General features: G+C 35.7%; 1 protein-coding gene and 1 non-coding gene across 2 annotated transcripts in view; one reads left to right on the forward strand and one right to left on the reverse strand.

Annotated features, from left to right (window-relative positions):
* DNAH14 (dynein axonemal heavy chain 14) overlaps window positions 1–16,033 on the forward strand; it is a 403,573-nt gene that overhangs the window by 149,958 nt on the left and 237,582 nt on the right. The window contains exons 24-27 of the mRNA XM_032289400.1: window positions 376–480; window positions 567–685; window positions 2,941–3,015; window positions 7,376–7,463. Coding sequence (XP_032145291.1) covers window positions 376–480; window positions 567–685; window positions 2,941–3,015; window positions 7,376–7,463 — 387 coding nt within the window. The remainder of the gene's footprint in view (window positions 1–375; window positions 481–566; window positions 686–2,940; window positions 3,016–7,375; window positions 7,464–16,033) is intronic.
* On the reverse strand, window positions 6,907–7,047 carry LOC116559113. The gene has a single exon (XR_004272311.1). It is a non-coding gene; the product is annotated as a U4 spliceosomal RNA (small nuclear RNA).

Below are 16,033 nucleotides of genomic sequence, written 5' to 3' on the forward strand. Positions count from 1 at the left end.
ATGGTCACTTAGTATGTAACTCTACCTACAGGGAAATAAGAGCAGAAAATCAGAAGTATGGGAAAGCAATGTTGAGCATACCAAAATACAGTACTTTATTATTGATCAGGAATAAAGTCATATATGTGTGTTTAAGGGTGGGGTTTTCTTGTTTATTTTGGTTTGGGTTTCATTTGTTTTAGTTTATTAAACTTTTTTTTTTTTTTAGCAATTTGTCGCTTTCATTAAGCATGGAATGTTATTTTGACTGATACTACTATAAATAGTATAACTAATATTGTGGCTTTTGTTTGTAAGTATAGGTCAAAATGAGGATGTAATTCATATCATGATTAAATATATATTCTGAATTGTATTTCTTTTGGTTCTGGACAGGATTACCTTGAAGTTAAAAGATTAATTTTCCCAAGATTTTACTTTCTCAGCAATGCTGAACTTCTTGATATTCTAGCTGACAGCAGCAATCCCGAGTCTGTGCAGGTAACATTCTCTGCTCAGCAATATTGTCTTAGCGATCTTCAGATCACAGCTCAATACCGTTACTGACATTCGTTTCTGGTTCACAGCCTCATCTTGTAAAATGTTTTGAAAATATAAAACAATTATTGATATGGAAAGAAGACATTGGCCCTCCTGCTGTAAAAATGCTAATATCTGCTGAAGGGGAAGGTCTCATGCTGCCAAAGTATGATAAATGTTATAAACTGTTTAGATTCCATACAATCTCATTATTTAAAATCTCTGCTTTGAAATTTTTGGTATATCATAAAAGTTTTCTAAGCAAACTGTTTCTTCAAAGATTATATCCTTATGCAAAGACACTTTTGCCTTTCCATATTTCCTACAATACATAATCTCAACTTTGCTTTTAAAAGTTGAGAAAGTAATCTTTAAACTCCTGGGTGCATTCTAATTTGCGCTTACATTTTGCTCTGTCATGAAACTCTGCCTTAAGTTTCCTACTCTCTTTTTAGTGCTTTCTCCCTTTTTGGTTTTATTATGTGAATGTAGTTAAGAAAATTTGCTATTAGGAGTTGTTGATGCTACTCCCACTACTGCTTCCGCTGATCTCTAGTTTCATTATGGTCTGCTTCTAGGCAATAATGACAAGCTAGGTCCTTCCATTACACTGGTTCAATTTGCCAGCCCCAGCAAGGGCTCCCTAACCTTTGGCAAGTGGTCCTGATGTAAAATGATTTTTTTTTTTTTTTGAGACGGAGTTTCATTCTTGTTGCCCAGGCTGGAGTGCAGTGGCACAATCTCATCTTACCACAACCTCCAGCTCTGGGTTAAAGTGATTCCTCTGCCTCAGCCTCCCAGGTAGCCGGGATTACAGGCATACACCACCAGACCCGGCTAATTTTGCATTTTTAGTAGAGATGGGGTTTCTCCATGTTGGTCAGGCTGGTCTCGAACTCCTAATTTCAGGTAATCCACCCGCCTTGGCCTCCCAAAGTGTTGGGATTACAGGCGTGAGCCACTGCACCCAGCCGTAAAATGATTTTTTTTTAAAATGCTGTGCCCAACCCTTCTTATTTACCAAAATCCCTAATCCAACCTTTCTGTTTAAAAGACCCAGTGAGGAAGGCCAGGCATGGTGGCTTACACCTGTAATCCCAGCACTTTGAGAGGCTGAGGTGAGTGAATTACCTGAGGTCAGGAGTTTGAGACCAGCCTGACTAACATGGTGAAACCCTGTCTCTACTAAAAATACAAAAATTAGCTGAGTATGGTGGCAGGCACCTGTAATCCCAGCTACTCAGGAGGCAGAGGCAGGAGAATCACTTGAACCAAGGATGCAGAGATTACAGTAACTCAAGGTCACACCATTGCACTCCAGACTCCAGCTTGGGCGACAGAACGAAACTGTCTCTCTTAAAAAAAAAAAAAAATACCATTGTAAAAGACAGTGTAGTGATTCCTCAAGGATCCAGAAATAGAAATACCATTTGACCCAGCAATCCTATTACTTGGCTATATACCCAAAGGATTATAAATCATCCTATTATAAAGACACATGCACACATATATTCACTGCAGCACTGTTTACAATAGCAAAGACTTGGAACCAACCCAAATGCCCATCAAAGATAGACTGGATAAAGAAAATGTGGCACATAGACACCATGGAATACTATGCAGTCATAAAAAGGATGAGTTTATGTCCTTTGCAGAGGCATGGATGACTCTGGAAACCATCATTCTCAGCAACCTGACACAAGAACAGAAAACCAAATACCACATGTTCTCACTCATAAGTGGGTGTTGAACAGTGAGAACACATGGACACAGGCAGGGGAACATCACACACTGGGGCCTGTTTGGGGGGTGGGAGGACTAGAAGAGGAATAGCAGGGGGTGGGAAGATTGGGGAGAGATAACATTAGGAGAAATACCTAATATAGGTGACGGGAGGATAGATATAGCAAACCACCATGGCATGTGTATACCTATGTAACAAACCTGCACAACCTGCACATGTACCCCAGAACCGACAGTATAATTTTAAAAATGCAAATATCTTAGTTAGAAGTACCACATTAAAATGTTAATAATTGGTACATAACAGAATGTGATATGAGCTTAAACTGAATATAAATTAATAATAACTACCATTTATTAGGTTAAAAAAATAAAAAGATCCAATGAGAATTCCGAAACTGTTTAGTAACACAATTTATGTTGTAAATACCATTTTACATGAAACTTATTTATTGTGTAAATTCATTATTTTGATATCAGAATTTCCTAAAGCACTTTCATATGTTTTCTGTATAGTTTTCCAAATTAAGATCTAGAAAAACCAAAAGGCAGTAGTAGTCCTTTGGCCCATGAGTATTATTAAAGTATGTAGAAAATTTAGTCTACAGGCTTGTCAAAGGACTGAAATATGAATTTAAAAATAATTCTTCATGATATTATTTTTGAAACAATTTTTAGGAAAATTCGTGTAAGAAGTGCTGTAGAACAGTGGCTGATAAATGTAGAAAAAAGCATGTTCGAGGTGCTAAAAAAGTAAGTACAATTTTCAAATCCTAAAATTACATGTTTTACATGTATAGACACATTTTTTAAAACTCAACTTACCTACTCATCTAAGAGAAATATCCGGAAAAGAATGTGGAGTCAACTCTCTTATGAAATGGGTTTTGATGGAACATGATGGCACATGATGACCAAATAAAAAATAATCATTTTTACAGTGTAACTGTCAGTTTGAGAGTGTTTACATGGACAAGCTTCAGATAGTTTTGTGTACGTTCAGATTCAACTGTATTCTATCACAAAGCTGGTCGGGATCTGAACTCTGCTCTGTAGGGCTCCAGTTTTAGCACACCTCACTACCTTGCATTTTGGTTCTACTTTTACTTCCTAGGATTGTTCATTTGGTTGGGTCTTTCTAATGTTCTCCTTTCCATATTTAAGTCTATCATTGCATCTGTTTAGAATCAAGGAAAAAACCTCAGAGTGTGAACTTTCAAAACTAATTTGACTTGAAGTGTTATGTTATATTTCTAATGATTCATTGTTGGTTATAGAAAGACCATTGACTTCTAGGTTTTCATATCTGTAGTTGTTAATATTGTTATTGAAGGCCAATACAAGGTTTCTAGCTCAGAGAAGATTATTAACTTACATAAATAACCATTCTGGCTCTCCTTGCCCTCAATTCTTGTAACCACCCAGTTGGTTCACCTTGCCTGCTGCCTAGACAGAGGCAATTTATCAAGATGGGGGAATTTGAATGGAGAAAGACTAATTCACACAGAGCCAGCTGTGTGAAAGACCAGAGTTTTATTATTGCTCAAATCAGTCTCCCGAGAATTTGGGGATCAGAGTTTTAAGGATAATTTGGCAGGTAGGGGCTCAGGAAGTGGGGAGTGCTAATTGGTCAGGTTGGTGATGGAATCATAGGGGGGTCAAAGTGAGGTTTCTTGCTATCTTCTGTTCCTGGTTGGGATCCCAGAACTTGTTGAACCAGATTACCAAATTGAGTGGTGTAAGCTGATCCAACAAGTACAGGATCTGCAAAATATCTCAAGTACTGATCTTAGTTTTACAATAGTTATGTTATTCCCAGGAACAATTTTGGGAGGTTCAGACTCTTGCAGCAAGAGGCTACATGACCCCTAAACCATAATTTCTAATATTGTAGCGAATTTTAGTCCTACAAAGGCAGACTGATTCCCAGGCAAGACAGGGGTCTTTTCAGGAAAGGGTTATTAATAGTTTTGTTTCAGAATCAAACTATAAACTAAATTCCTTCCCAAGGTTAGTTCAGCCTACACCCAGGAATGAACAAGGACAGTTTAAAGGTAAGAATCAAGATGAAGTTAGTTGTCACTGTCATAATTTCCTAAGTTATAATTTTTGCCAGTGCAGTTTCAATCTTACCCTGGGGTGATATGATAAGGACCAGATGTTATATGTGAGAGAGACTTCTATAGGCAGGAAACCCTGAAAAAAATGAATCTGGGCATTTAAGTAAAAAAGACAACCAGTTTTTCATTTGTTGTCCTGGAATTTTTCTGGTTAGACAATTATATCATTTGCTAATAATGATAGTCCTATCTCTTCCTTTGTAATTCTCTTTAAATGCCACTTTTTCATGTTGTTTTAAATGCAAATTTTATATAACATTAAAAAGTACAACTGACAGCATCCTTTTTTGTTCTTAATTTTATTGGAAAAGCTTCTAGTGTTTGACCATGATGCATAGGTTTCTGGGATATACACCTTTTCAAACTAAGGATATTTCATCCTATTCAGTTTGCAGTTTTAAAGAGATTTAATTTATTTTTAATTTATAATTGAGAAATAATAATTGTATATATTATGGCATACACTGTGATGTTTTGATACATGTATACAATGTAAAATGATTGATTCGAGCTAATTAATATACTCATCGCCTCACATATTTTTTGTAATGAAAACATTTCAAATTTACACTTTTAGCTATTGTAAACATACAATACATTATCATAAACTATAGTGACCTACTGTGCAGTAGATTGCTGAAACTTATTCCTCCTGTGTAACTGAAACTTTGTATCCTTAGACTAGCTTCTCCCCTTTCCCCATCCCTCCCCACTTTCATCCTCTGATTAACACCATTCTACTCTCTACTTTTGTGAAGAGAGAATGTTTTTTAGATTCCATATGTAAATGAGATCATACAATATTTGTCTTTCTTGGCCTGGCTTATTTCACTTAGCATACATAATGTCCACTAGGGTTATCCATGTTATCACAAATGATAGAATTTACCCTTTTTTTTGGGATGCCAAGGCGGGCAGAACACCTGAGGTCAGGAGTTTCAGACCAGCCTGGCCAAAATGGTGTTTAGTAAAGACTAAACATTTAGTCTCTACTAAAAATACAAAAATTAGCTGGGCATGGTGGTGCATACCTGTAGTCCTAGCTACTTGGGAGGCTGAGGCAGGAGAATCCCTTGAACTTGGGAGGTGGATGTTGCAGTGAGCTGAGATTATGCCACTGCACTCCACCCAGCTTAGGTGACAGAGTGAGACTCCATCTCAAATAAATAAATAAACAAATAAATAATTTTTTTTTCTATAGAGAATGTACAAGTACATTCATCAAATGTAACAGATCTTTGGTAGTACTTTATCTTACTAGAAAACATCAATAGAAGATTATTGTACTCCTAAGTCATATGTCTCACAAGGCTGAGTGATTGTCAGCCACCGTTAATTATAAGATGCTTCCTGATTTCAAAAAGATTAAAATGTAGAAAAATAACTGTGTCTTAGAATTTAAGAAGTAATTATTTTAAAGTTTACTTCTCTCCTTTGTTATTGCTTTATTTTAGTTTTGTCTGGGGTTAGGGACTTGTGTTCTTTTTGATAATGCTAATTTTTTTAAAGTATCTGGTCATTCTTGGTTATCTTTTTATGTTTGTACTGGTGAGGCCCTCTTCTAAAAGCAAATACTAGCTTCTAACTACAACAGCCTGCCTGCTGTGATTGCAACTGACAAGCAGGCCATGCAGAAGGAACTAGTCTGTGAGTAACTTGCCTTTTAGTGAATGAATTTTCTTCCCATATCTCTTGGAGGTCATGAACTGTTTGTGACATTCTACTGTGCCTCTAGTTCAGCACTGTTTTAAATATTCCATATACTTATAGTATATCAATGCAAATGTGGAGCAAGATCTTCATTGAAAGATTTTGTCAAAAGACAAATATAACTCTATGTTGTTTGAGAGATGTATAGCAATATGACAAAAAAGTTATGAATAAAAGTCAAGGATTTTTGATGAAACTGCAAACATTTTAAGTGAGAATAAAATTAAATGCCAAAGGTATTTAATAAAATAAAAATTATTTGTAATTGATGGAAGAGATATCAGTGGGAACACTGATACCACTTTAAAATGTATAAAAATTGTTATACACATATTTCTCCTCAGCAGCAATGATAAATAAGAAAACAAAATAGATACCATTTGCAAGCACAACAAAATTAAAAGATTCAGTACTTTATTTCAAATGTTTAAATACATTCTAAATGAATTTTAGAGTGATACATAAAAAGAAAGCCAAATTAGAAGAAAATAGATGAAATTTAGTGTTGAGAATTTCTAAGAAATTTGGTATCAATGGTTTAAAAAAAAAAAAAATGTGTCATTGACCTGTATGGAAAAAAATGCCATTAACAACATTGAAACCTATAATATTGATGCATATTAACATCTGTCTTAAAATTCTCTGGATATTTTTTATAAATCCGATTCTGTCTGTTATACTTAATTTTAGATGCTAAATACAAGGCTTTTCTGTTGAAACTCATCTGGTGGTTTTAGCCCAGTATTCCATTTTGTAGAAATGATTTTTTTTCTTCTTTTGTTTTCTTTTTTCTTTTTTTTTTTTTTTAATTCAGTCTCCATAGAGACTGTCAAAAATTGCCAGTGACAACTATATTTCAAGTCTTCATGGCAGGGTATTGGGAAAAGTTTTCAATTAGCAATAATCGTGCCTTGGATAAACCTCATTGGCTATGATACTGCAATTGCGCAAAGCTAGAAATGATTTTGATATAGATTTTTTCATAAATACTATTAGCAGTTCAGAGCTGATATGTGTCATCTCTTTGTGTATATTTTTACCATCTCAGAAACTCAATGGCTTTATTTAAAAAGTACAGATAATCTCAAAGAGGAATTTAAGTAATATGCATTATGCATGGATTAAGACTCTGTTACCTTTATTTGGTCTGATGTTCTACATTAGAACAAAGAAATCAGAGATCTCAAAGGAAAACACCCCTGTGACCACATCATGCTTGATCATTAAATGGCCACAAGCAGTGATTAGGTATAAATAACACAAATAAATGTTTTAATTTATAGATTTGTAAGCCAAGGGATTGAAGACTGGAACTGCCAGATGTTTTCCCTATGGGTGTTATCTCATCCAGGACAAGTGGTACTTACTGTGGTAAGTTAATGCTGCTTTGATGTATGTATACAGGCACACCTCAGAGATATTACAGGTTTAATTTCAGACCACTGCAATTAAGGGGATATTGCAATAAAGTGAGTCATATAAATTTTTTTCCCCAGGGCATATACAAGTTATATTTACACTATCTTTTGCTGTTTTGTTGTTGTTATGCAGCAGGAATGCAGTGGCATGATCTCAGCTCACTGCAACCCCACCTCCTAGGTTTAAGTAATTCTGCTGCCTCAGCCTCCAGAGTAGCTGGGACTACAGGTGCATGCCACCACATCCAGCTAATTTTTGTATTTTTAATAGAGACAGGATTTTGCCTCTGTCAGGCTGGTCTTGAACTCCTGACGTCAGGTGATCCACCCACCTTAGCCTCCCAAAATGCTAGGATTACAAGAGTGAGCCGCAATGTCTGGCCTCCTGTAGTCTATTAACTTCAATAGCATTATGTCTAAAAAAAATGTGCATGCCTTAATTAAAAATACTTTATTGCTAAAAGATGCTAACAATCATCTGAGCCTTCAGCAAGTCATAATCTTTTTGCTGGTAGAGTATTGCCTAGATTTTGATGGTTGCTGACTGATCAGGGTGGTAGTTGCCGAAGATTAGGATGGCTTTGGCAATTTCTTAAAATTGGATAACAATGAAGTTTGCCACATGGCTTGACTCCTCCTTTCACAAAAGATTTCTTTGTAGCATGCAGTGCTTTCTGCAAACACTTTACCCACAATGAAAATTCTTTCAAAATTGAAGTCAGTTATCTCAAACTCTGCCACTGCTTTATCAACTAAGTTTATGTAATATACTAAATCCTTTTTTGTCATTTCAGTAATGTTCACAACAAATTCATTAGGAGTAGATTCCATCTCAAGAAACTACTTTGCTCATCCATAACAGGCAACTTGTCTTCCATTCAAGTTTTATTCTGAGATTGCAGCAATTCCATCATATCTTCAGTCCCCACTTCTAATTCTAGTTATCTTGCTATTTCCACCACATCTACCGTTACTTCCACTGAAGTCTTGAAACCCTTAAAGTCATTCATGAGAGTTGGCATCAACTTTTTTCAAAGTCCCATTAATGTGGCTATTTTGACTTTCTTCCATGAACTATATATGTTCTTAATGGCCTCTAGGATGGTGAATCCTTTCCAAAAGGTTTTCTATTTACTTTTCCTAGATCCATCAGAGGAATCACTATCTTTGGAACACATAGCCTTATGAAATTAGTTTCTTTTTTTTTTCTTTTTTTTTTCCTTTTTTTTTTTTTTTTTTTTTGAAATTAATTTCTTAAATAATAAGACTGGAAAGTCAGAAATACTCCTTGACTCATGGGCTCCAGAATGGATGTTTTGTTAAAAGGCATGAAAACAACTTAATCTCCTTGTACATCTCCATCAGAACTCTTGGGCAATTGCATGTGTTGTTAATGAGCAGTGACATCTGATATGTTTTCTCTTTGTTCTCATTAGTTTCAAAGAACCTGTTGATTTTTGCCTTTATTATTTACCCGAGAGTCATTCAGAAGCATGTTGTTCAATTTATATGTATTTGTGTGATTTTGAGTGGATTTCTTAATCTTGAGTTCTAATTTGATTGTACTGTGGTCTGATGGAGATATTTAGGTAATATTTTGAAAGAAATCTTTTTTTCTGAACAATAGGTTCCAACAGTGGGATTAAAATATTCAGTAAACCATGCTGGAAACAGATGTGCTGTCATCTAGACTTTGTTGTTCCATTTATAGAGCACAGGTGGAGTAGATTTATCATAATTCTTAAGGGTCCTAGGATTTTCCAAATGGTAAGTGAGCATTGGCTTCAATTTAGAGTCACAAGCTGTATTAGCCTCTAACAAGAGAATCAGCCTGTCATTTTAAACTTTGAAGCCAGGTAATGACTTCTCTCCAACTACAAAAGTCTTGGATGACTTTGTCTTTTCTTCCAATAGAAGACTATGTCATCTGCCTTGAAAATCTGATTTTCAGTGTATCCACTGTCATCAATTATGTTACCTAGGTCTTCTGGATAACTTACTGCAGCTTCCACATCAGCACTTGCTATTTACCTTTGCACTTTTTACTAAGACAACTTCTTTCCTGAAACCTCATGAGCCAACTTCTGCTAGCTTCAAACTTTTCTTCTGAAGTGTTTCTTATCTCTCTCTCAGCCTTCACAGAATTGAAAATAGGACCTTGCTCTGGATTAGGCTTTGTCTTAAGGGAATATTGTGGCTGGTTTGATCTTCTATCCAGACCACTAAAATTTTCTCCATATCAGCAGTAAGGCTGTTTTGCTTTCTTATCGTTAGCACACTGTTCACAGGAATTGCACTTTTAGTTTTCTTCAGGAGTTTTTCCTTTGCCTCCACAACTTGACTGTTTGGCAGAAGAAACCTGGCTTTCTGCCTGTTTTGGCTTTTAGTATGTGTTCCTTATTAAGCTTGATCATCTCTAGCTTTTAATTTTAAAAGAAGGATGTGCAACACTTCTTTTTACTTGAACACTTAGAGGACATTGTAAGGTTATTAGTTGGCCTAAATTCAGTATTGTTTTGTCTCAGGGATTAGGGAAAACCCAAGAAGAAGGAGAGAGGGGGGGAATGGCTATTTGGTGAAGGAGACAAGACCCAAATAGCATTTATCAATTAAGTTTGCTGTCTTACATGGGCATCGTTTGTGGTCCTCCCAAACAATTACGGTAGTAACATCTAAGATCATTAATCACAGGTCACCATAACAGATATAATAATGAAAAGGTTGGAAATACTCTGAAAATTACCAAAATGTGACGCAGAGACATGAAGTAAACACATACTATTGGAAAACTGACACTGCTAGACTTGCTTAATGCAGGGTTGCCACAAATCTTCAATTTGAAAAAAATGCAATATCTGTGAAGTGCAATAAAATGAAGCACAATACAATAAGATATGCCTGTATAAGTATTTGGTTTGTGGCTACATTGCCAAGAAAGCAACAATTTAGAAAATAAATCATTATGAAGCGTACTCGTATCTGTAGCTTACTTTGAAATGCCTGAGATGGGTAGATGTATAGATTCATGACAAATATAGCAAAAAGTTAATGGTAGAATATAGGTGGTAGATATATAAGTTTTCATTGTATAATTCCTTCAAATTCACTATAGTTTAAAAAATATTCATAATGTAATTTTGAATGAAAGTAAAACTGTTTTCTTAAGGACATCACTATATTGTATTGCATTAGTTTTCTACTGCTGTTATTAAAAAGTTACTAAAAACTTGGGTTAAAACAACACAGCTTTATAATCTTATAGTTCAGTAGGTGAGAAGGCTAACCCACAGGTCTCTGTGGGCTAAGATCAAGGTGTCAGCAAAGCTGTGTTCCTTTCTAGAGGCTCTTGGGGAGAATCTGTTTCTTTGCCTTTTTCAGCTTCCAGAGGCCACTGGCATTCCTCGGCTCACAGACCCTTCCTCCATTTTCATAGTCAGCAATGTTGCATCTCTCTGACTATTCTTCAGTAGTCACAGCTCCTTCTGCTCACAGGTGGAAAAAGTTATATAGTTTTATGGATACATGTGTTTTATGGATACATTTGACCCACCCAGATAATCCAGAATAATCTCTCTAGTTCAATTTTCAATTCAATTCCATCTGAAAAGTCCCTTCTGGCATTTATGGTGACATATTCACAGGTTCTGGGAATTTAAAAATAAATATCTTTGCAGAGAGCCATTATTCTGCCTACTACATGCATATTTGCTAAAGCTAATTATTATTTTTCTGGGTCTCATAAGAGAGAGGGAATACTAGGAAGTTGTGATGTCGATAAAACAAAAATTGGCAGTTCTTTTGAGAAGTGTAGTTGGGGCCAGGGAGCGGTAAAATTTCCCCTAACAGCATGTATAGAATAAGAGAAGAGGGATAAGGAAAGACCCAAGAAACATGAACATCTAAGGAATGGACAAAAGAAAAAGACAGAAAAAGAGTGGCCAAAAAAGAAAAAGTAAATTATGAGAGTTGTCATGAAAGCTAAAGAGGAAGAAAGATATGTTTTTGTTTTTGTTTTTCTCTAGAAAAACTGGGTAATCATTTAAAAAAGTGAGTGGTCATCATTTTTAAAGATTCTACAGAGATCTGTAAACTATATTATATCTATCAATAGTAGTTTTCTGGAATGATGAAGATAGAAGCCATATTGCCAGGAAGTACCATTACCAAGTTTTTTTCATCAACTTTTAAGTTCAGAGGTACATGTACAGGATGTGCAAGTTTGTTAGATAGGTAAACGTGTGGTTTGCTGCATAGATCATCTCATCACCTAGGCCTTAAGCCCAGCATCCATTAACTATTATTCCTGATGCTCTTCCTCCCTCTGCTCCCCCAACACCCCAGTGTGTATTGTTCCCACCACCCATCACCTAAAGTTTCTATGTGTTCTCATCATTCAGCTCCCACTTATAAGTGAAAACATATAGTGTTTGGTTTTCTGTTCCTGCATTCGTCTGCTGAGGACAACGGCTTCCAGATCCATCCATGTTCCTGCAAAGGACATGATCTCATTTTTTATGGCTGCATAGTATTCCATGGTGTATATGTACATTTTTTTATCCACTCTATTGTTGGTGGGCCTTTATGTTGATTCCATGTCTTTGCTATTGTGAATAGTGCTGCAGTGAACATATATGTGTGCATCTATCTATAATAGGATGATTTATATTTTTTGTGTATGCTGTAATGGGATTGCTGGATCAAATGGTATTTCTGCCTCTAGGTCTTCGAGGAATCACCGCACTGTCTCCCGCAATGGTTAAATTGATGTACACTCCCTCCAACAGTGTATAATGTTCCCCTTTCTACACAACCTCACCAGCATCTGTTTTTTGACCTTTTAACAGTAGCCATTCTGATTAGCGTGAGATGGTCTCTCATTGTAGTTTTGACTTGCCTTTTTTTAATGATTAGTAATGTTGAGCATTTTTCAAATGTGCGTTGGTTGCATGTGTGTCTTTTTTTGAGAAGTATCTGTTCATGTTCTTTGCCCACTTTTTAATGGATTTTTTTTCTCTTATAAATATGTTTAAGTTTCTTGTAAATTCTAGATATTAGATTTTTGTCAGAGAGATTGCAAAACTTTTCTCCCATTCTGTAGGCTGTCTGTTCACTCTGATGATAGTTTCTTTTGCTGTACAGAAGTGCTTTAGTTTGATTAGATATCATTTGTCAATTTTTGATTTTGTTGCAATTGCTTTTGGAATTTTTGTCATGAAGTCTTTGCCCATGCATATATCCTGAATGGTATTGCCTAGATTTTCTTCTAGGATTTTTATAGTTTTGGGTTTTAGATTTAAGCCTTCACTCTACCTTGAGTTCATTTTGGTATATAGTGTAAGGAAGAGTTCCAGCTTCAGTTTTCCACATATGGCTAGCCATTCTCCAAGCACCATTTATTAAACAGGAAATCCTTTCCCCATTGCTTGTTTTGGTCAGGTTTGTGGAAGACCAAATGGCTATAGATGTGAGGTTCTATTTCTGGGTTCTTTATTCTGTTCCATTGGTCTATGTGTCTGTTTCTGTACCAACATCATGCTGTTTTGGTCACTGTGGCCTTGTAGTATAGTTTGAAGTCAGGTAGTATGATGCCTCCAGATTTGTTCTTTTTGCTTAGTATTGACTTGGCTATCTGGGCTCTTTTTTGCTTCATAGAATTTTAAAATAGTTTTTCTAATTCAGTGAAGAATGTTAGTGGTATTTTAATGGGGAGAGAATTGAATGTATAAATTGGTGTAGGCAGTATGGCTATTTTTACAATACTGATTCTTCCTATCCATGAGCATGGAATGTTTCTTCATTTGTTTATATCCTGTCTGATTTCCTTGAGCAGTGGTTTGTCGTTCTTCTTGAAGAGGTCCTTGTTAGCTGTAATTTCTAGGTATTTTATTCTTTTTGTAGCAGTTGTGAATGGGTGTTCATTTGTGATTTGGCTTTCTGTTTGCTTGGTGGTGGTGTATAGGAATGCTACAATTTTGGCACATTGATTTTATATCCTGAGACTTTGCTGATGTTGCTTATGAGTTTAAGAAACTTTTGAGTTGAGATGATGGGGTTTTCTAAATATAGGATTATGTCATCTGCAAACAAAGATAATTTGACTTCCCCTCTTGCTGTTTGAATACCCTTTATTTCTTCCTCTTGCCTAATTGCCCTGGCCAGAACTTCCAATACTATGTTGAATAGGAGTGGTGAGAGAGGATATCTTTGTTTTGTGCCAGTTTTCAAAGGGAATGCTTCCAGCTTTTGCCCTTTCAGTATGATATTGGCTATGGGTTTTTCATATATAGCTTTTCTTATTTTGAGGAATGGTCCTCCAATACCTAGTTTATTGAGAGTTTTTAATGTAAAGGAATGTTGAATATTATCAAAGGCCTTTTCTGTATCTATTGAGATAATCGTGTGGTTTTTGTCTTTAGTTCTGTTTACGTGATGAATGACATTTATTGATTTGCCTATGTTGAACCAACCTTGCATTCTGGGGATGAAGCTAACTCGTTTGTGGTGAATAAGCTTTTTGATGTGCTGCTGGATTTGATTTGCCAGTATTTTATTGAGGATTTTATCATCGATGTTCATCAGGGATAATGGCTTGAAGTTTTCTTTTTTTGTTGTGTCTCTGCTAGGCTTTGGTATCAGGATGATGCTGGCCTCATAGAATGAGTTAGGAAGGAGTTCATCCTCTTCATTTTTTGGAATAGTTTCAGTAGAAATGGTACCAGCTCCTCTTTTTACCTCTGGTAGTATTCAGATGTGAATCCATCTGGTATTTTTGGTTTGTAGGCTGTTTATTACTGCATCAATTTCACAACTCGTTATTGGTGTATTCAGGGATTTGATTTTTTCCTGGTTCAGTCTTGGAAGGGTGTATTTGTCCAAGATATGGTCTATTTCCTGTTTGTATTTCTGTGGGGTCTCATCATTTCTTTTTGTGTTTATTTTATTCTTCCCTTTTTGTCTTTATTAGCCTAGTGAATGGTCTATCTATTTTATTAACTTTTTTCAAAGAAATGACTTTTGGATTTGCTTATTTCCTTTAAGGGTTTCCCATGCCTCTATCTCCTTCAGCTCAACTCTGATCTTGCTTATTTCTTGCCTTCTGCTAGCTTTGGGATTTGTTTGCTCTTGGTTCTCTAACTCTTTTAGTTAAGCTGTTAGGTTGTTAACATGAAATCTTTCTAGGTTTTTGATGTGGTCATTTAGGGCTATAAATTTCCCTCTTAACACTGCTTTAGCTGTAGCCCAGAGATTTTGGTATGTTGTTTCTTTGTTCTCATTAGTTTCAAAGAACCTGTTGATTTTTGCCTTTATTTTATTATTTCCCCAAGAGTCATTCAGAAGCAGGTTATTCAATTTATATGTATTTGTGTGATTTTGAGTGGGTTTCTTAATCTTCAGTTCTAATTTGATTGTGCTGTGGTCTGAGAGACTGTTATGATTTCGGGTCTTTTGCATTTGCAGAGGAGTGTGATCACTTCCTATTATGTAATCCTATTATGTGACCAATTTTAGAGTAAATGTTGTATAGCTATGAGAAGAATATATATTCTGTTGTTTTGGGGTAAAGAGTTCTACAGATGTCTATTAGGTCCATTTGGTCAAGTTCAGGTTCTAAATATCTCTTAATTTTCTGTCTCAATAATCTGTCTAATATTCTCAGAGGGTTGTTAAAGTCTCCCACTATTATTGTGTGAGAGACTAAATCTCTTTGTAGGTCTCTAAGAACTTGCTTTCTGAATCTGGGTGCTCCTGTATTGAGTGCATATATATTTAGGGTAGTTAGCTCTTGTGGAATTGAACACTTTACCATTATGTAATGCCCTTCTTTGTCTTTTTCAATCTTTGTTGGTTCAAAATCTGCTTTGTTAGAAACTAGGGTTGCTACTCTGGCTTTTTTTCTGTTTTTCATTTGCTTGGTAAATTTTCCCCTATCCCTTTATTTTGAGCCTATTATAATGAAAAAAGAATGACATACTTCAGCTTATCATCCAGGAGAACTTTTTCAACCTAGCAACACAGGCCAACATTCAAATTCAGAAAATGCAGAGAACCCCAGTAAGATACTCCATGAGAAGATCAACCCTATGACACATAATCATCAGGTTTTCCATGGTCAAAATGAAAGATATGCTGAAGTACATCTTCTAACTTGGTTCCATTCTTCCCATCTGTTTCAGGTACCCCAGTCAGTTACAGTTTCGGTGTCTTTCCATAATCCCATAATTCTCAGTAGTTTTGTTCATTATCATTCTTTTTTCATTATTCTTTTCCACCTGTCTTATTTCAGAAAGATAGTCTTCAGGATCTGAGATTCTTTCCTCCACTTGGTCTATTCTGCTATTGATACTTGTGATTGCATTGTGAATTTCTTGTGTTTTTCCACTCCATTTGGTAACTTATGTTCCACTCTAAATTGGCTATTCCAGCTATCAGCTCCTGTATTGTTTTATTATAGTTCTTTGAATTTGGTGGGTAATTCTTTGAATTGGGTTAGAACATGCTCCTTTAACTCAGTGAAATTCGTTA

The sequence above is a fragment of the Sapajus apella genome, unplaced genomic scaffold (genome assembly GCF_009761245.1).
Source record: "Sapajus apella isolate SASKATOON/1434 unplaced genomic scaffold, GSC_monkey_1.0 scaffold22, whole genome shotgun sequence".
NCBI lineage: Eukaryota > Metazoa > Chordata > Mammalia > Primates > Cebidae > Sapajus > Sapajus apella.